The 22019-nt window shown below is 38.1% G+C and overlaps 2 protein-coding genes across 5 annotated transcripts in view; one reads left to right on the top strand and one right to left on the bottom strand.

Moving 5' to 3' along the window:
• LOC123745591 (uncharacterized) overlaps positions 1-5621 on the bottom strand; it is a 17975-nt gene extending 12354 nt beyond the window's left edge. Inside the window, exons 1-2 of one of the 2 annotated variants that reach the window (XM_069312082.1) lie at positions 5486-5621; positions 3473-3767 (exon numbers count right to left, since the gene is read on the bottom strand). In XM_069312082.1, the coding sequence (XP_069168183.1) occupies positions 3473-3767; positions 5486-5503 (313 nt within the window). In that variant the 5' untranslated portion in view covers positions 5504-5621. Of the gene's footprint in view, positions 1-3472; positions 3768-5274; positions 5424-5485 lie in introns of those variants that run through there. The other variant, XM_069312081.1, reaches the window with a different exon arrangement.
• LOC123745590 (2-phosphoxylose phosphatase 1) lies at positions 5568-22019 on the top strand. 3 transcript variants are annotated; one of them, XM_069312083.1, is made up of 4 exons: positions 5568-5745; positions 14098-14196; positions 15925-16092; positions 20645-22019. In XM_069312083.1, exons 1-4 carry the CDS (start codon positions 5715-5717, stop codon positions 21880-21882), a joined length of 1536 nt encoding a protein of 511 aa, XP_069168184.1. In that variant the 5' UTR covers positions 5568-5714; the 3' UTR covers positions 21883-22019. The 3 variants fall into 3 exon arrangements, with proteins under 3 accessions (XP_069168184.1, XP_045582239.2, XP_045582240.2); XM_045726283.2 differs by lacking the exon at positions 5568-5745 and adding an exon at positions 8027-8104; XM_045726284.2 differs by lacking the exon at positions 5568-5745 and adding an exon at positions 8110-8250.

Genomic DNA, 22019 nt, shown 5'->3' with positions numbered 1-22019 from the left:
CAGCAATTTGTTGTTGTCTTATTTAATTATAGTATTTCCAAGAGATTTATACCTACAGGACAAAGACTAAACCAGGAAGGAGGAAAGATGCTCAAGATGGATAAAGCTAAATTGATCAAGAATAGTGAGCAAGGCATCTGTTGAAGGCATTATTGCAAAAGTAAGATCGTTTAGCTCAATATGAAGCAAACAGGTGGCAATAGTTCAGAAAAATGCTCAAGAAATCACATCATAAGGAGTTAAACAATGCTACTTTCAAGGTCTTCCTACAGCAGCATACTGTTAAATAAGACTTTCTATAATGAAAAACTAAACTTACAAACTTGCTATTAGATCACCTAAAATCTGAATTGGGTCTGGATTCATCTGTAGGTCCGAGTACAAAATGGGAAATGTGGCAGTTTGGAGGTTTCTCAAACCTAACCCTATTGTCCCTATACACCTTTAATTTTGGTTTAAGTTTTATCCTTTACACTTTTTATGGCAAGGAATCCCCCATAAAAATAGAGGGAAGCCTGTCTCTACTGAAGGACCTTACAAGAAATATTTTACATGATGCTCAAGTATTCACGAACCCTCACATAACCCAACTTTCAAAAAGTTATACAACACTTTACATATAAAATACAGTACTATTTAATTAAAAATTCTAATAAATGGACAGTTCACCCATAATGTTAAGTTAATAAACAAATGCAAGTAAATTTCCCACGAACACAGGACTAAACGGGTCATTGACGACACTAAACACCAAAGCACCACCTTTGAAGTGAACAAACATTTAATCTATAGTGACGTGAATAAAAACCCAAATGATTAGACAAGAAGACTTAAAAAAAAAAAAAATTAAAAGTAAGTTGACCAAACTACACACTAGAAAGTGAAGGGACGACGACGTTTCGTCATCCCTTCATTTTCTAGTCGGCTCGGACAATCGACTTGAGAATGGTCCAGGACGGACCGAAACGTCATCGTCCCTTCACTTTCTAGTGTGTGGTCTGGTCAATATACTTCAGCCACGTTATTGTGACTCATCGTCTGCATTAAGAGTAAGAACATTTACCAGGAAATTTCTGGAGTTAGACGGGCAAAGAAGGAGATGGAGGTTATCAAACAAACAAATCACCAAAGCTGTCATCATATTAATTTTCAAACCCTCAAGCAAACTTTCAGGGAAAATTGTCATTAGCAAAATGAGAGTTAGTCTTATATCTTGATTTAATGAACTCAAAACAATTCATTACTTATCAGTTTAGTTATATATATAAAAAATAACCCAGGAGCATAAAAAATGCAGATGAATTTATAACGGTAAAGTTAATCTTTAATACACGAGGATTAGAGTAAAGCATTATATAGGAGAGGGCTACACTTTCAGCATCAGTGGAATATGAAAAATCAATAAACTTATTTAAAACTTACATTTTATTTGAAGATTCAAGCATTTGAAAATATATCAAATTAGAAGACCTTTGTTTTTTTACAAGGTTTCATATCTACAACCCTTCCTGAAATGTTTATGCAAATCCTATTTTCAAAGAACTCATAATAAACAAAAATTTAACTCTAGGGACATTGAACTGGACACTTAGAAACAAATACATTAAAAAAAATATATATACAGTATTATCAATTAATGTTTAAAACCATTCACTGACCAATTAGATTTCAAGGGGAAATGTGAAATGCATTTTGAACAGTGGCAATGGGGAAGCTTCTAGGAAATACAAACTCACTTTTGACTCGCATGTCAAGTCTCACACTTCATTAAGAGGGAGGACAGTTACTCCATCAAATTTACAAACCCTTTTCATCAAACCACACACTAGAAAGTGAAGGGACAATCGACTTGGACCATTCTCAAGTCGATTGATTACAAACCCTTTCTTTTAAAGGAGTGTTGCAAAAAAAATGACCACTCTCGTCCATTGCTCATCGGCAAAGTAACTACTTAAAATTTAATTAACTTTTGTAGTTAATTATGAACATTACGATAGGTTCTAGACAAGAATCAATTGCACCAAGGCAATCCAAGATGATACTGGGTCTCCCAAGACATTACAACATTTCATTCGCTTGAACCATCGAAGCCTCAAACCAGACATATCAAAAGCAGCAGCCTAAAATCTTACCAACTGAGCCAACAGCACCCACAATACAGAAAGAACCCAGAGACTCGTCTGGAATTCAACTGGAACTTTAGACCTTCCCGCGAGTGCCACTTTGGCATAAAGGCGTCAAGTGATCCACATCCTAATCAAACATTGCTAGCTACCATATCATGGATAACAAAACTACAAAACACACACTGAATCATGAGAGAAAGGGAAGAGAACTTCAAAATTTAACACACACAAAACATAATATGGAAAATGTTATAATTTCAAACATATAAGACCTAATATCAAAATCTAGTAACAAAAGGTGCATGGAATTCAAGTAGAGAACATAACCTTGTTATTATTATAATATACAAACCACCAAATTTGGTTCAGTGATTTGGAATTTGGAAAAATTAAACAAAAAATTTTTGTTTCCACAATTTGGAAAAATTATGCCATCATAAATGCTCTAACTATAATGGTGATTTGGTATCAAAACAAACCCAAGTCTTGTTATACAAGGTACAATGCTGCAATTCAAAATGACGAAGATAATACCATACAAAGACCAAAGAGCCAGAGCTCAACCCCCACAAACACAATTAGGCGAGTACATATAACGGCATCTCCGCATAATATGAAACCACAAGAGCCAAAAGGCTAATGGTGATCCCATGGCATTTGTTCAATGTGAATTTAGTATGAAATTGCACCAGTTTGAACCCTGCTTTTAGGCTTGTACTGTAATTTGTGTCAATTAAATTCAATATCATCTGTAAGCTAATGACCAGTGGATATTGAAGGCCCAAGGCCTCTTTGCAAGTTGGCAAAGTTTACAATAAGATTAGTTTACTAACACCCACAATTAGTACTATATTGTATACATTAAGTAAATATTTGTAAGGTGGCTACCACAACTAAATACTGTACAACATTCATACATCGGTTATGTTCAACATCAAACTTTTTATAGGACAGGCGTAGACTTGCCAACAATCCTGAAAAGCACCACTGTTGTAAATGAAAGGGGAAGGGGGATGGTGAGGAGTGGAAATTATACTATTAAATATTAGCAGGACTGAACTCTCACTTGTACCGTCATGACAACCAAAGACCAAACTCTGATCCATTTGCATTCTTCAATTTCCTCCTGTCCTCAAATTGCCAATGTGATTAATCTTTATGGGTTTTCAATCTTTCTTATTCGTACACCTGGATGTATGACTTGAATAGCTTAGCAGTTTAAGAACTAACTTCCCCATACTGTAATTCTTGAACACCTTTAAGTGAACAAGTGTCTCGCATGTACACAATGTAATTTCAAATAAAGGTCTATAATTAAAGAGTATTAAAACAAAAAAACAGCTAACCATCTGGGAGGAAGGTGCCAGGTCCAGCAAGTTCTTCTTGTGGGACATTAGATGGGATCTGTTCATGGGCAAGTGAATCATCGTCTTCCTCATCATCTTTAACCTGAAGAGCGAGTGGAGGTGGCGTTGCGATGGGTGACGTTTGTATAGACTCCTCCACAACCCCACACTTGCGAGCCCCCAGAGGAGCATCAGGAGCCAGTACCACGACAGCGGGGTTCTCACAGGTGAAGAGCGCCAAAAGTTGCTGCCGGTCATCTTCACATACCCCAGTCAGGTCCAGGAACTGGAAGTCCTGCAGGTTGTGCAAAAAATTAAGATTGTTATGAATATTTGCATTATTACAAAAAATACTAAAATATACATACAGTACACAGGCACTATGGATTAGGTTACTTGAGATTGCTTGCTGGTTAGGCAATAATTCCCATGTCCAGTAATTAACAAAAATATTGAAATTGAACAACAAAGGAAGATCAGAGTGGACACATGTCACTACAGGATAACTTCACTTAAAACAAAATGCATTCTATCCCCCCCCCAAAAAAAAAATGTTCAATGATTAAATGTTTGTCAAGCAACAGCAACATTCCACCGAGACATGCTCCAGACCCACAACTTTCTACCCTTTAACAACTTTCTAAACAGACTAGCCCCAGAACTGAGAGGAAGGAGCTACGAGGAAAGGCTACAGGAGCTAAACCTTATGTCCCTGGAAGACAGAAAAGTAAGGGGAGACATGATAACCACCTACAAAATTCTCTGAATTGGTAGGGTGGACAAAGACAAACTATTTAGCAAGGGTGGAACACAAACAAAGTGACACAGGTGGAAACTTAATACCAAAATGAGCCACAGACACTAGAAAAAAAATTTCAGTGTCAGTACTTAACAAATGGAATGCATTAGGCAGTGATGCAGTGGAGGCTGACTCCATACGCAAATGTAGATTTGAGCCCAATAGGTTCCAGAATCTGCACACCAGTTGATTGACAGTTGAGAAGCAGGACCAAAGAGTCAGAGCTCTACCCCCACAAGCACAACTAGACAAGTACTGCTAGGTGAGAACAAAGTTAAACTACTGACCCTCCAAGATGCAACCCAAAACGCTGCCTGTGACAATGTTGACAAGAGTCAACAAAACGCATCACTTCGCATCAGGCTGCAATCAAATTGTAAAATAATCTTTGGAGGGTTGATTACTCGACTTCCTTTTCAACTGAAGAAAAACCCATCAAGAAAATACGAAAAGATTCGTGCTATAATCACTAATCTTGCCCCCTTCGTCGTATTCAATAATACCCGTGCATTTACGAGACGGCTACCAAAATATACAGTAAACGAGCTATACACTATTGAACAACATTTGTACGATACAAAATAAGGAAAGGAAATAAAATGGCAGAGGCCAGAGGGGGGCCCCCGGTCACCAGACAATATGGGGGGGGGGGCCGGTCACCAGACAAGATGGGGGGCCCAGCCACCAGACAAGAAGGGGGGGCCCCCCCAGCCACCAGACAAGATGGGGGGCCCCCCCCAGTCACCAGCCAGAGGGGGGCCACCAGACAAAAGGGGGGGGGCCCCTGGACAGACAAGAGGGGGGGGGGGGCCAGTCACCAGTCAGAAGCGGGCCCGGTCACTAGCCAGACTGGCCGTGTCTGCACCTCTACCACACCAGAAGGTACACATGTGCAAGGCACAACACCTTGTGTCCCTCTGCTAACCAAACATGCGAGCCAGGTTTGGAGGCCACCAGGTGTGTGCGCACACACCTGGCGTCACACCGGTGACGCGCCACATACCTGCATGTAAAGAGAGGGTAACGAGCCCAGTGTTAAAGTGTGTTGCCAAGCGGCGAGGAGTATAGAAGGGCGGTGTGTATGTGTGAGTGTATATGTACCGGGCGGTGTGTGAGGGGGGGGGGGCAGCAGCCCCCTCCTCACACACCTCATACCCCCTCACTCACACCTCTCCTGCCCCTCACACCCCCTCCACCACCCCCCCGCGCCTCACCTGTGAGGACGAGGACATCTTGCAGCCGCTTGTATCATATATTCACCAGAGAAACCATCTTGAACTCTCCCTCACCACAACCTAAACATTCAACATGGAGGCTGGCATGGGAGGACGAGAGTAAACCTGGGTTGTGATTGGTCGCCACCCGCGGCCTCCCGGAGTATCGCGCTTGTGATTGGTCCAGAGTGAATCTCCCGCCAAATTTGAGCCAATAGCCAGCGCCCTAATGGGTAACACTTCCCACGGACCACGTGAAGGTTATTCTCATATGCTTGCCATTTTGACCTATGGAAAGGGGCTATCGCTATTATTACCGTCTTGTAATTACTGAGGATAGAATTGGATAGGTTGGTAATAACGGGAAGTTTGGGAGAATTAACCTCCGCGCAGGGACCCTCACCGGAGGGAGTCGAGGCTCTTAAGGGAAGAGATCGAGTCCGGCTGAATAGAACTCTATCCTCTTCATACATATCTTCACGCGTCCTTATTGTCCATATACTATCTACCATTCCTTATCTACCTAGGTCTAGTCTACAATTCTACCCTTAGAACGGCGCACATTTCATGCAAATTATGATCTACACGTTTCTTACGATACTTAAAATGTTATTATTAATTATAATATCTTACTCACCAACCTATATATTTATATATAAAGAATATTTACGTTCTTTTATAGTGTAATATTTACCTTAATTTACCCGAGAGCCACTATCTAGTGGCCACGGTAAGGACAGGAAACCAGCGGCTTGTTAAATGTCTCCCTATTTGTCCTGATAATTTTATCGAGCTGGATTTTAAAATTCAGCAGTTTTTTTTTTAGCAAGTACTGCATCGACGGGTAGGCTGTTCCATGGGATTATATAACCCTGTGGGTGAAAAAGTCCTGTTTTCATTGTGAGTTATCGAGCTTGAAACCGTTGAAATCGAAGCTTGAAATCTAGCTCGTATTTTCTAACTCTATCATCATTACCTAGCCTCAGAACTTTACATTTATCAGCACTAAACTGCATCTGCCAATCTTTTGACCGTTTTAAACCCCTATTTAGATCAACTTGTAGTGATAGTGAGTCTTCTTCTGTGTTAATTTCCCTACTGATTTTTGTATCATCGGCAAATTTGCAAATGTTGCTACTCAAACCTGAATCTAAATCATTTATATATACTATAAACAACAGAGGTCCCAAGACAGAGCCTTGAGGCACTCCACTTACAACATTTTCCCACTCTGACTTAACCCCATTTATACTAACTCTCTGTTTCCTTTGGTATAGCCATGCCCTAATCCAACATAATATAGCAACTTAATATTTTGAAGATGAGTCCGGGGTCTCCATGCTTGGATGCAATAATGCAGGTGGGGCCGCACTAGAGATTGATACAGTTGAAAAACTATCTTTGTTTAAGATTCAGCTACTGGTAACAAAAATTTCCAAGTAGCACAAGCTATGGTGAGCCCGTAGTGGACTTACCACTTAAGTGGACCTTAAGTTAAAGTACGCTTGCTTATTCCTAGGGTTTGGTAGGTTTTTTTTTTTTACTGCCACTCCCACTTTTGCAACTTTTAGTGAATGATGGATTCTGACTCCAAAGTTCTTTTCTTCAACAATCTGCTGCAGATTTAAAAAACTGCGATTAGTTATATTTTACCCAAATCCACCTTCAGTTTTTAAAATACGATAAATATTGAAAATATATAACTCTTGATTGTTATTTTATAGCGTAATTCAGGATGATTCCACATATTTTAAGTTTTTAATTACGTCATTTTATACTGAAAATATGCAAATAAGTGAAAACGGCGATTTGTCATATATTACCCAAATTCACCTGCTGTTTTCAAAATACGATGAATATTTGAAAAATTACTCTTGACCATTATTTTTCAGTGGAATTCAGGGTGATTGCACATATTTGGAGCTTTAAATTAAGACTTTTTTATACAGAAAAAATGAAAATTGGTGAAAAGGCGATTGGTCATATTTTCCCCAAATTGCCCACCAATTTTCAAAGAAATAAGACTCTTGAGCGCACAAATCAACAACCCCTGTTACCGAATCACCACATACTTTCCTAAATCTTAACTTATCCAATTTATATCCATTGTTTCGTGTTCTATTATGTTATATCTGTAGGAGCGATGAGGACACCTATGCTCAGGGTATTCGCCCCAGACAACTAGGCCACGACATGGTAAAAGGATTGCAACCCGGTGTACTACTGAACCCACGAGGGTTCCTGAGGCTTCAGGAATACCCTGAAGTATTGTGCCTGGATAACGGAGATAGTAATAAAGCTTTACCCGGGCAGAGGCTGCCAGGCTGGGCTTGTATGTGGCGCGACAGACCCATCACATATGCTCCACTATACTCCCATTGAATACAATTTATAACATTTCCAATTTTGTAAATTTTTTCGGACTTCTTTGATAATAATTTACTGCAGGATATTTGTTTATGAATATATAATAATCCAGAAATCATTATATTATTAAACCTGCCCTCCACTATAATAAATATTGCTCAGGGAATATAACCTGGATATAGTGTGACAAAATGTCAACATAACTGGTCGAAGGAGGAGAACACCCGCGACAACAACACCCACCACAGTCTGGTGAGCTCTGTTTTACCACCTTTGTCATAAGAAAAAGAGCCTATTAGCATAGCAAGCAGTTTCATAACCCAAAACCAAGGAAAAGCTGTTCTTATTCCATTTCTTCAAAATATTAGATATTTATTTCCAGCCGAGGAAATTGTATGGTTAGTTATCAATGATTTTTTCGCCCTAATGGCCTTGTAAGTAATTCATTCCCACGCGGATGGGAGCTATTTTAATATTTGACAAAGTGTGGTAGTGGAGGGTAGCTCACTGGTATCCCCATGTCTGTGTGAGGTGGGGATATTGGGTGACCATAGCACTGGTGGGGAGCAACTATCCCCGCCCTTTCCCTGAGGAAGAACGACTGGGTTATATCCCCTGGGCCCAATGGCACGACTGGGCACCGTTCTTTGACTGCACGTAACAATAATTGGGGGACTTGGAAGTTAAGCAATTAACAAATTATATTTTAGAGTATGGCACTGAATGCCATACTGTTCATCCAGCAGTAAATAGGTACCTGGGAGTTAGACAGCTGCTATGGGTTGCTTCCTGGGGTTGTGTGTGTACGTGTTAGAAATATATGTAGACATCATGGAGGACAAAAATAGATCGGTTAGAAAGGTGGGATCCAAGAGCTAATAGTTTGATTCTGCAGGTACAAATAATTAATACAATGTTGTTTTATCAGGGGGCATATCCATGAAAATAGGGGCTGTGACAAGCACTGAAATTAAAAAAAATTATATACTGTGTGTGTGTACACAGATATATGTGTGTGTGTGTGTATGTATATATATATATATATATATATTAAAATAAAATATCACTACTGTAATTTCATTTTCTATAAACTTACGACTAGATGTCCTTATAGCCCTCACCAACATTAACAAAAATACAGCTTGTTTTACTCTTTGATGATGAGAGGAGTAAAAGTGTACATAAGACCCAACATTTGTTGGCTTTCTACATGCAGAACACACAAAAATTATTTTCACATTGATAACAACACATCTTAGAATGGTAAGGCATTGTCTTGTTCAATTTCTGTTGTCAACTTAATGGATGGGGCTAGATTATTTCTTTCTAATAAAAAATGTGGAGACATTTCTATTAGATTTAAATACTCTAGCCCTATCCATTAAGTTTATGTAAAGAATAATTGTATGGTTAGCCTATCTCCATTTGATCATGTCACTTCCGTTATTGAGTGTACATATACAGCATGTTTTGTTCATGGTTCTTAATCTACTTGGGTGTACAGGTTATTTAATCCCAAACCTCATGTCTTCTCTGTCTGTATTCTTTAATGTTGATTCATGAACACTTTGGAATTTTCATTTCAGTCTTCCTCTGTGGATACTTATGTTGTACCTAGTAGCCAGAACTGCACTACTTGGCCTAGTTAGAATGGCCAACAAAAAAGTGGCAAACGCCCAACAAAAAGGGACAAACGGCCAACGAAACTCTAAAACATGTTAACAAAAAAAATGCCAAGTACCAACCAAAAAGTTATAAACGGCCAACAAAAAATGCTAAACGTCCAACAATAATCTTTAAGCTCCCAACAAAAAATGTGGCAAATGCCTCCCCCCCCCCCAAAAAAAAAAAAAGTGGCAAATGCCCAACAAAAAAGTGGCAAACACCCAACAGAAAAGTGGCAAATGCCCAACAAAAAAAGTGGCAAACACCCGACAGAAAAGTGGCAAACACCCGACAGAAAAGTGGCAAATGCCCAACAAAAAGAGTGCCAAACACCCGACAGAAAAGTGGCAAATGGCCAACAAAAAAGTGGCAAACACCCAACAGTAAAATGGCAAATGCCCAACAGAAAAAGGTCAAATGCCCAACAGAAAATTGGCCAATGCCCAACAAAAAAGTGGCCAACGCCCAGCAGAAAAGTCCCAACAAAACAATGGTAAACACCCAACAAAAAAAAAGTGGCAAACGCCCAACAAAAAAATTCAAAACTCCCAACAAAAAAATTTAAAATGCCTAACAAAACATTTTAAAATGCCCAACAAAACATGGTAAAGACCCCCCTCCTCCCCCCAAAAAAGAGGCAAATGTCAATTAGAAAAGTGGCAAGCACCCAACAAAAAAGTGGCAAATGATCAACGAAAATCTAAAACATGTTGACAAAAAGTGCCAAATAGCCAAAAAAAAAATATGCTAAACTTCCAACAATAATTTCAACAAAATAAAAAGGGGCAAATGCCTGACAGAAAAGTGGCAAATGCCCAACAAAAAAGTGGCAAAGGCCCAACAGAAAAGTGGCAAATGCCCAACAAAACATTTCAAAATGCCCACCAAAACATTTCAAAATGCACAACAAAAAACATACAAAATGCCCAACAAAAAATCCAAAATGCCCAACAGAAAAATCCAAAATGACCCAAAAAAATCCAAAATGCCAGCAAAAAAGTGCCAAATGCCCAACAAAGGAAAATCCAAATGCTCCAATGTTTTATTTGGCATTTGGCTTTTTTTTTTTGTGGGTGTTTGGCACTGTTTTGTTGGGCATTTGCAACTATTTTGTTGGGCATTTGACACGTTTTAATTGACCGTTTGCCATCAACATAAAATTGAATCTAAAAATGGTACTACTGCCTCACTCTAAACTGCACCTTAATCTTATCTTAAAATGATAAGTATTGAACATACTTCAGTTATTAATGAAGCAAAAAATATTTTTAGACATATGTTAGTAGTGATTTATATTGAGAGGCAGTGAGAGCCAAGGTCAACCAGAGGCAGAGCCACCCCATCATCTTGGTGGAGGTATGACGGCTTTGCAAAAAAAAAAATCACAAAAACCTGTCAGTGTAGACTCGAGTTGCTCTTGTAAGTAGTTCTCATGACATTTTATAGAAGGAAAGGTAATGTAAGAAATAACGCATTTCATTAAGGCCACAGTATCATTGACAAGCTATTTAAGAACAGCACTGTATCTTCAAGATTTAGGCCATAGTATGTAATTACTTGAAGAAATTACAGAAAAGTTTCAAGTGGCAACTGACTGGGCCTATAATTGAGCTCCCAAAGAGTTCTGTAGTTTAGTAAAGCTGAAGATTTTATTTGTAAACTAGTGAGTATATATGTAATGTGGGCATTGTACTGAAGCAGCCCTATCGAACTGGTGGGGAGCTATGACATGTATGTGATTAGTCTCTGTGTTTTTAAGGCTAAAAACTTCTTTTATTGGTTACTTGATGAATACAGTATTCACACCATATGTGTAATGTGTGTTCCTAGTGACGGAACAACCCTACCAAACTGAATAATCATTTTGATAGAGATTAACCCCATCATTTAAAGCAGCCTCTGTTGACAATAATATGCTGGATTTCATGTATTTTGGAAATTCATATAGCATAATATTTCACATTTATTGTAAGTATCTCAGTGACAGTTTTGTCAGTTACAGTATATAACAATGTTGTCTTGGCTTGCATATCATACTGTAAGTTGAATGGATCATTGAAGATGACCCAGAGGCTAGATGGGTCAGAATGAAAAGTGTAGTCCAATGATATTTCTAATGCTTAAAAGCCCTAAATTTAGTCATTTGACTAATTCTGGCAACCCATCTGGTATATAGACTCTTTCCATCACATTTTTCATGTTGGACTAATGTAGGTGGCTTACAATTACTCTACAGTAAATTAATTTTAATTTGGCCTATATGTTCTTTGAGTTTTGTTTAGTATTTATACTGTACATGAATTGCTTCCCTTTGCTTTGATTATAGAGGCATGGTAAGAATGAATGCCAAGGCACTAAATATATCTTACACAGTACTCGAGAATTAAGCTTTCTTCGTAATTTTTGTCCAGTCGAGTTTTATAGTAGAGTACTGTACTGTATATCTGTAAGCCAACATCTCGCTACAACCCAGAAGCTTCCCACCATTGGGTGGCCTCAGCACCAGCTGCTCTATCACCATACGAACATTCTTCATTCTTATCATTGGTTCATATGCCTACTAGGCCTACCATTTATCCAAGTATATTTTCTAAACCTATCCTTGTTATATCTTACATGTTACTGATAAAATCTGTTTAAAATTAAGCATGTACAATCTGCTTTATTGTGTGTTCCAGTATTCTGTATTGACCTTATTGTTGTCATTTAATTACTTTTATTGGCAATGAGCTTGACCCCAGCTCTTAACCAGTAATTCAACATAAGAATACTGTATAACAATAAAAAATACAGCAGAAATCCTATTGGCTTTTACAGTTGGATCCTATTTAAATCCACTCAAACTCATTCAGATGTATCTAAACTATTACTTAAAAAAATAATACAGTGATCCCATGTTGACATTATCCAGTAATTTGTTCCATGAATCAACATGAATAATAGTATGGAAAAATATACCTTTTTTCCAAACCATTATTTACCCAGGTCTTTCCCTACTCTAAACTTATCCTATTCATGTTCATTGTTTAGCATTTGGTTTTGTGTGTGATTCAATAATCGAATGAGCTTTATCATATTGTCACTTGAAGCCATGTACGGTATGGAGTGCGCTTCTCTGCAGTATCCTACTTTCTCTCCTATTATGTTTCTCACCATCTATACAGTGAAGAAATTTCTGTATTTTATTTTAATCTTGCTCTTTCATTTATTTATTTATTTATTTATTTATTTATATGTATACAGGAAGGTACATTTGGTTAACACTTTGGCGTACCTCGCGCGCCACCCCTCAACTGTGCGATATGGGACCCAGGGTGTCACGGGAGCGTGCGTAAATTCTGAAAAGTGTATACTCTCTTCAACTTTGTCACCTTAATTCTTGTCCTACGAGATTAAATTTGGTATCATTGTGTTCGCAATAGAATTCTCTACAGCACTAAATGCATATAAACTCCAAAAGTCCGGCTAATTACCCGCAGCAAACAGAGAAAGTGCGAACGAGTTACCCAGGAGCGCGCTAACGCGATATAATGTTTTCACTATTTTCACTCTGGTCACCTCAATTTTTGTCCTAGGTCTTTCATTTTGGTCTCAATGGGTTCGCAATAGAATTCTCTAGAGGGACATTAGCATATAAAATAAAAAACCTGGTCACGCTCCAACTGCCGACGAGTTGAAGACGGGCCACGCGTTAGCCGGGACTGAGCGCTCAGACGCCTTCCAGCTACACTCCCAATTCCCGCCCTTTTCAAGCCTTTCTTTCGCAATTTTCTTCCTGGAAGGGTCTTGTTCATGATCACTATCCATCGTGGAGTAAGCGTAGATAGTTTCTAAAGCCGCAGTAAGAAATATAGCCACGGAAAATAGCCAAAATGTTCACACGTTTGAGAGGCGAGGGGAGGCGACATTGGTCACAACAGTGGAGCGAAAACAATGGGCCCACGGCATGTGCCAAGCCGCCTGAGGGCCACGAGGCTCAACAAAGAAAATGGGAAGACATCGGCGCGCATTTTAAAACCAGTCCCCAAAAAATCGAATAAAAACCTGATTTTTGGCGATTATTTAAAGTGGATGACGCAATGCTGCGTCATCCCCGGAATTACCGACAGTAAACAGATGACGCAATGCTGCTTCATGCCCGGGCGAAAGTGTTAATGAGAGTACAGAGCATTGAAGTTTTACTTTCTTGTAAAGCCACTAGCACGCATAGCATTTCAGGCAGATCCTTAAGCTAACATATAATTTTCAGAAGGTAATTTCTAGCAAAATTTTAAAAATGTTTACGGGTATATTGTAAGAAGGTATAAAAATGTACTCACGTGTTCACTTTCCAATTACTGTATGTCCCTTATTTTGGTTCCAGCCTTTTCAAACAGCCCTTCTTTGTCCTTCCTGTTGAAACCTAAAAATATTTCATGTCACAACTATGTCTCCTCTGTATACGTGCATTTTTCATTGAATTTTTTGTAGGCAGACAAACTCTGATATTTTCAAAGTTTTGAGAGGATTTGTGTCTATTGTGTATGTACTTCCCTAGAAAGTGGTTTAAACTAATACCCAGGTTTATCTGGTAATTGCAGTGTCATTTAGTGGATACAACATGCGATGGCATAAGAAATTCAAAGTGCTTCGATGCTACATTCTCATCCTAGGCTGGCTGGGAATAATACTGCTGTTTTGTAAGTACTGTATTTATATTATAATACTATAGTACTTGCAAATTTAATGTAAAAATATTGGAGAACTTTTTTAGCTGAAATAATTTTGGTACCTGTATCATATAATCTTTGCAGGTACAAAAACTGCAGGTAGGAAGACTGATTACTACTCTATTGTAATTTTTTACATATTTGAAGGAGAGACACATGAGGATCTACTGTTACAGTTATCTCTATTTATTAACAATGGGTCCAGTCATTCCAACCGGCCAATAACAAAAATGCTTATTCCTTCTCCATTGAAAATGTAACTCGCATTGTTTTCCTCCGGCTATGGTGATGCAGCACATGCAGACTACTTCCCAAGGACATGTGTACTCGGTAAAGATGTACAACATTGCTGTTATGATGGGGTTACACACTGAGATTTTGATATACAGTATTGTCTGACATGTTTTGAAATATTCAAAACATTAAACAATTGTTTTAAACCAAAATAATGTTCTTCATTACTGCAGTATTTTAAAGAAACTGATCTTGAGATTTTAATGAAAATCATTATTTTGATTGTTGTGATATAGAATTACAAAAACACTTTATTCATATATGTGCATCTATAAGTGTTTTTGCTCTAGCTACTGAATGATTCTGCCAATATGGATGAAAATTTTACCAGTGCATAATCAACTCAAAACAACTTCAGACTAGCTGGTTAAAATTTCTAATATCATAAAATTCTAAATATCACCGTGGATAAATGCCTCGGCAGCCAATGTTACGTTCCAGTCATATACAACTGGAGATGAAATGCTCAGCATAATAACACATGATGCGGATCTAGTCTCTCACTCCTATTCATCCCTCTTTTGCAGTACACTCTAGTTTGTTCATTAACTTCTGGGATTGCTTCACAAGATGCAGATTCCATGTTGGTGCTACATTTTCTAGAATTGATTTGGTAGAGGCTGTATAAATGTTCTTGAAAGAGTTCATGTTTTGGTTTTTAATGTTCATATGTTTGCCAGTTTCCCATATGTTGTAGTTGATATTTATGCACACTCCTGGTGCACATAAGACCCTGTGTTTGCCCAGAACATGGCGAACATTGAAGAGATAGAATTCGAGAGACCATTGATTGTTACTGACCACTGCATTAATTTGTTGAATATTGGATATAGATGAGGGAAGTGTCCAGATTAAGGAATGAATTATGAATCACAGATGGGGTGACTACAGTGTAGGAGACCAGGACCTTCCTACAAGAAGTCCCTTGGTAGAATGATCTAATAGAGAAACAAATTAGATGGAGTTTGTAGCCCAGAAATATAAAAGAACACTAGAAAAATTTCATCCCTGAAGGAATGTCCTTACATCAGTCTGTGCTCATTATACCCACCTGTATTGTATTTATTACACTAGCCTGTGCTCATTATATCAACTTGTAATGCAGTGTATTCATTACACCAGCCTGGGCTCATTATAAACTATGCAGCTATTACACCCCTGTGTACTCATTTAACCACCCTGTTTATAACATAAGAACAAGGTGAGTGCAGAAGGCTTATTGGCCCATATGAGGCAGCTCCTAGTTATAACCAACCCATTCCCACTCATATACATGTCCAACCCTCGCTTGAAACAATCAAGGGACCCCACCTCCACCATAACATGAGGTATACCAATCCATGTATACCTTCCTTGATCATCCTCACGTAATGAAGCCATATCTTGCTTTTTATCAATTTCCAGTGTCATACTGGAGAGTGGAAACAGACTCTTCTCACCCTGCTCCTCCTCCTCTTCAAGTGAATAGCGGGTCGCAGCCTTTCCAGACTTCTGTACAGCAAGAGAAGCCCCGCAGTAAAAAACTACGACACCAGTGCAACCCACCAGACCGCATACAGAGACATCAGGAAGGTTAATATTTTACTGTAGGATCTGATATTTTGTATTAGGTTGCAATTAATATTTAAGTGAAGTAGTAAATGAGTTTATCCAAACACTAGGGTAAAGTCGCTAATCTTCGGACACTTTTTTTTTATGTTATGGTATACATTGAAAGAGATGACCACTTTTTTTTTCCATGTTGCCTGTGTTGTATTGGTTTTGGTGACAAATGGATACCTTTATCATTTCATAAGAAAAAATTTAGAAAAATATATAAATTCAAGAAAACTTGGCTTATTAGGGAAATCAGGTCTTGCATAGTAGGCCGAGAAGTGTGTTCTGGCTACTAGTTACAACATATTATATATATATATGTGTGCATATAATATATATATATATATATATATATATATATATATATATATATATATATATATATATATATATATATATATATATATATATATTGTGACGGTAAAGCGTTGGTGTTTGGCTGTTTCAAAAGCTAGGGGCAGGGCCTCGTCACATGACAAAAAAAAAAGAGAAAAGTTGGTCTTTTCGTCTGTGGTAAGGTAATGGGAAGACACACAAAACACAAGTATATAAACAATGAAATTTTAATTACTCTAGAAAACAAGACATGAATAAAGGTAATCTCATAAAAATATGCAGGACAAGTCAACAAACAAAATAACATGAATAATCACTGGCAAATGAAAGTTACGCTAAGACAAGTAAGTTACAGTGATAGCAAAATAAAATATGAGTGCTGGAATACTGGCTTCGAGCTGCCACCTCCCTTAGTACACGAAAGCCAAGGCTTAGTCTACCAGCGAGAGATGTCAACTGCATGGAGCACTGAGATATTCTGACGAGACTGGCGCACTGCAGCCCAGACGTCGACTTGTGGTGGTGGCGGAGGGCAGGTGCGCCGGGACACCAGCCAATCAGCAACAGGCAGGCAGAGGATGAGCAGTTAGCTGGTTACGGCGGTGGCCAGGTGTTGGGGTACGATTTGCTCTCTGGGCAAAACGTTTGGCAATACTTGGTGAACGTATCTTGTATATAGTACTGTATCTTGTATTTTGACGTAATTATGTAGGGAAGAGCAGGCTCAATCTCTTGAAAGAGATTATCGTCACAAAATATATATATATATATATATATATATGTCGTACCTAGTAGCCAGAACGCACTTCTCGGCCTACTATGCAAGGCCCGATTTGCCTAATAAGCCAAGTTTTCCTGAATTAATATATTTTCTCAAAAATTTTTCTTATGAAATGATAAAGCTACCCATTTCATTATGTATGAGGTTAATTTTTTTTATTGGAGTTAAAATTAACGTAGATATATGTCCTAACCTAACCAACCCTACCTAACCTAACCTAACCTATCTTTATAGGTTAGGTTAGGTAGCCGAAAAAGTTAGGTAGTCGAAATACAATTAATTCATGAAAACTTGGCTTATTAGGCAAATCGGGCCTTGCATAGTAGGCCGAGAAGTGCGTTCTGGCTACTAGGTACGACATATAAGTATATATATATAATTATATATATATATATATATATATATATATATATATATATATATACAGTGGAACCTCTATTAACGAGTGGCTCTATTAACGAGTTTTTCCAGTAACGAGCAAGCCACTCGCAGCAAATTTGTCTCTATTGACGAGCTCGCCTCTATTAACGAGTGAAACCACATGGCGCTTCCTAGCGTCTTGCGGGTTCTCGCAAATTCTCGGACGCCTCCGACACCAGTGTTGTTGTTGTATCTCACACGACAAGCATTCCTCTGGATTTATTTGAGCTTTTCTTTGGGTTTTTAGTGGTTTTGCGACTACAATTTGTAACACACGATGTCTCCAAAGAAGCTACTTGCTAAAGATAGTGTTGTCAAGAGGAAGAAAGACACAATTACTGTGGATTTAAAGAAGGAAATTATAGCAAAGCATGAGTGTGGTGTCTGTGTGATTGATCTCACAAGGAAGTATGGCAGGTCCTCATCAACAATTTACACCATTAGTAAGGGAATGAGGAGGTAAGGGAGGATGCTGCCTCTTAAACTGAGATCAGGGAAGTGTTTGGAATGTTTGAAAAGGTGAACGCATTCTTGGAAAAGCTGCGCTGATAAAGCAGTGACAACCCGGTGTGTGAAAATGTTTAATTAATTTATCACTTTGTGATAACACTTTATGAAAGTGTTATCACTTTCGCAGGTATATGTCGCTTGAACGTAACACACTTTTTTTCTCTTGAATGCACCCAAACACCGCGCTCAAGCGTCATTTGAGCAAATATTTCTATAAAATTCAATTCTTATCCGATCGACTTGGGGATTGTATACAAGTTTGCCATGAAATTTCCGTTTTCTTTAATAACCACATTGCCTATTTGAGAAAACGGCATTGTATTGTATCTTCGGGGCAAGACTATTATATTGTTGACACAACGAGTGTAATCAACATAGTTTTTTATTTGGTGCTGGTCTAACGCATCCTTGTGTGACATTTGAAATGAAATTTGGGTGAAATTCCCAAGAAGAGAGAGTCCGCCTGACTCAGAGGTGGATTCTCCTTCCACACCATAACCCCTCTCCTCCTTCCCACCTCTCCATTGTCTCCCTCAAGCCAGCAACTACTCTTCATAAGGTAAAGTAAATATTAAAACACTACAACAAAACCTTTATATTTACATGTGCAGTATTATATTTACATAAAAAAAAGTCATACAAGTATGGATGTTTTTGGGAGTGGAACGGATTAAATTTATTTCCTTTATTTTAAATGGGGAAATTTGTTTCCAAAGACGAGTTTTCCAGGTAACGAGCTCGGTGCCAGAACGGATTAAACTCGTTAATAGAGGTTCCACTGTATATTGTTTGTTTGTTTGCTTTTCATTTTTGCACGATGTTTTCAGCCAAGTCATAGAGGAACTATTTTTATTTTCTGCAAATTATTAAAGTAATTTTTTGTCATAGTAAAGTATTTAAATTTTTATTCTTTGTCCTTTATCCCACAGCTACCACACCATGAAGAGATCAACATAGCAGTTTCATTTACTTTGTTTTTACTTTTAGAGCTAGCATATAACATATAAACATTAGAATTTTTTAGTGTACTGTACAGTAATTTGTTCTTTCATAAGAAAGTAAAGGTTAATTAGCTTTTATAATGAAATGTGTTGTGTTGTTGCTATTGAACTTTGAAGCAAGTTAACACTTTCGCGCTCTCGGCGCTCAAAAAAAACAATACCCCAGATGCTTTCGGCACTTCGCGCACCTACGCGGTAAGACCGAAAAAGTGTACACTCTTTTGACTGTCCTGACAATAATTGAAGGCGCACGTATTTAAATTTGGTATCACTGTGTTCGCAATGAAATTGTCTATAAGAGCATACCTATAAAATGCCGCCCAAGCATAAGGAGTATCAACACCAAATAAAAAACTATGCAGATCACTCGCCGAGAGCGCCAAACAGCAACAAAATGTTTCCACTCTCTTAATGGTTGCGAAGCCTACAGTTGTCCTACATCGCTAATTTTGGTATCATTGGAATCGCAATAAAATTCTCTACACGGACATATGCATATGAATGTTTAATATAGGTAATTGCCCACCCGCAAGAGTGTGTGAAGTGGAGAGTAGTTAACCGCGAGCGCACTGGCGAAAACACAGGGGGGAAATCATGCTTGGAAAGTTTATACATTTATACGTTTCCTGACCCTACTTTTCCATGTACGTATTTCTTTTTTATACCAATGTGTTCGCAATAAAATTTTCTATAAGATGAAATGTATAACATTTGTACAAAGCATGTGTAAGAGAAGCGCCAAATATAGAACCACGTCGCTCAGTATGCGTTCGCGGCAGAAACGAACGCATTGTTTTCGTTCGTTTGATGTTTGTCATGTTTATACTTGTTGAAACATTTTATAATTTGTATGACAGTGATCGCAGTAAAATTCCCTACACAGACATATACATAACACATACAAATATTTCCCACGTGTTGGATATATCAACGGCTAAAGGGAACCCACTGCCACACGCCCGCCACACCCAGAGCCGCACCCGCCACACCCCCAAACATACTTTGTGTTTTTTTTTTTTTACTCATAGAAGTTTATGTGATATAATATTCATTCTGGTACCAAAAAATTCGCAAATAAATTCTCTACAAAACGTATATAATATAACTTCTTATAGATGATAAAAAATTCCAAATAGGTGTACTTACCTTGTCTATGTTGATTGAAGATCAACAGTTGAGCATTTTTTCTTCACTCCACCATCTTCAGGCTTCTGATCCTGATGCCATGTGTTCGGTGAGGGAGAACGGGAATTTCATGGAGAAAAATCTGAGAGTATCCCCATCCATTTCGGTTAAAAAATGGAATTTATAGAAATATTTTTTCGATGGACTAGAAAAGTAGGCTGTTATGCGGAATCGTAAGAAAAAACGGTGACGAGTTATCTCTAATCTAAAGCGCGAAAGTGTTAATTTGCACATGCTATTGTGGATATTGTAAAGCATGTGATTGTGATATATTGTAATAAGCGTGTCTTTACAGGTGTCTTGCCTCCACAATATGAACTGAGCGGAGTGATGATTGTTCTCCGCCATGGTGACAGAGGTCCCTTGCTACACGTGAGAAATCTGTCTAGTATAAATTGTGGCTACAAGAGCTATGGCACACAAGTTTATAAAAAATATGTTAGTGATATCCTGAATGTTTCCAAGACTAATTCCTACATCAATTTTGTTGGTCCGTTCATGAAGTATCCATTACTGCCATTGCCATCGAAATGTGGTATTGGACATCTTACTCCGCAGGGTGTTCTTCAGCATTTACAGCTGGGAAAGATTCTGAAAGAGATATATTTCTACGAATTCAATCTTTTGGGCAACAAGCAAGAACTAGATGATATAGTTATTTATAGCACAAAGTATCGGCGCACATTTCAGAGTGTTCTTGCATTTCTATATTCATTCATTCCAAATTTTGATATCTCGAAAATTCGCATGCATGAAGGAAAAGGAGTTAGCTTTTGTGAGAATGATTGTCGCTGTGAGAAGACTGATTATTTTGATCAGAAATATGACCAGGAACGTAAGGATTACCGCAAATCGCACCCTGGTGTAGTTGATCTTGTTCGTAGTATTAACCCGTTAATTAAGGCAAATCCATCAGCTGAAGATATTGTGAATCCATTAGTAATGCGAGATGCACTTCTCTCTTATGTTTGCCATGGTGCAACATTACCCTGTAATAATGACAAGTGTGTTAAAGTGGAAGATGTCACAAGTCTTATATCATACGAAGAGTGGGAAGGAAAACAAAAGCGCACTTCAGCACAACGTAAGGCTGCAAAGTTAAGGTCTTATGGCTTGTTGAAAAATATTATAGCAACCATGGATGGAATGATTGGAGACGCTAAGCCTCGTGTAGTGATTTACTCGGGCCATGACAAAACCCTCAAGTATTTACTTGACAGTCTTGCTGTCCCAAATTATCAACTTCCATATTATGCCTCTCGCTTGATAGTGGAACTGTATCGCAATTCATCTGTTGCTCAAAATTCAGAATATCGTGCAAGTTATTTCTTTCGCCTTGTTTACAATGGAAAAGACATTACAAAGTCAATTCCGTTTTGTGATAGTATTACAATAAAACAACTGAAATCTGGCAGCGTAAAACGAGGAACTATAAGTCTGTGTGGTGTTGGCAAACTTGAGACATACATCAGACCAGAATTATATTTTAAGGAATTTAATGCAGTCTCATATCGTGAAGCATGTCGGAAATAGTATAGATTTCACGTACCTAGACGGTGGAGGTTCAGAATTTCTTGATCAGAATTCTAGTCATATTTCTTGTCAATGTTAAGACTTATCAGTATTATACTAGTCTAACGACTTCTTTACAAAATATAATTTAAATATTT

This window comes from Procambarus clarkii, chromosome 71, assembly GCF_040958095.1.
Source record: "Procambarus clarkii isolate CNS0578487 chromosome 71, FALCON_Pclarkii_2.0, whole genome shotgun sequence".
Classification (NCBI taxonomy): domain Eukaryota; kingdom Metazoa; phylum Arthropoda; class Malacostraca; order Decapoda; family Cambaridae; genus Procambarus; species Procambarus clarkii.
Note: the sequence above shows the minus strand (reverse complement) of the source record. Positions and strands in the feature narration are given on the sequence as shown.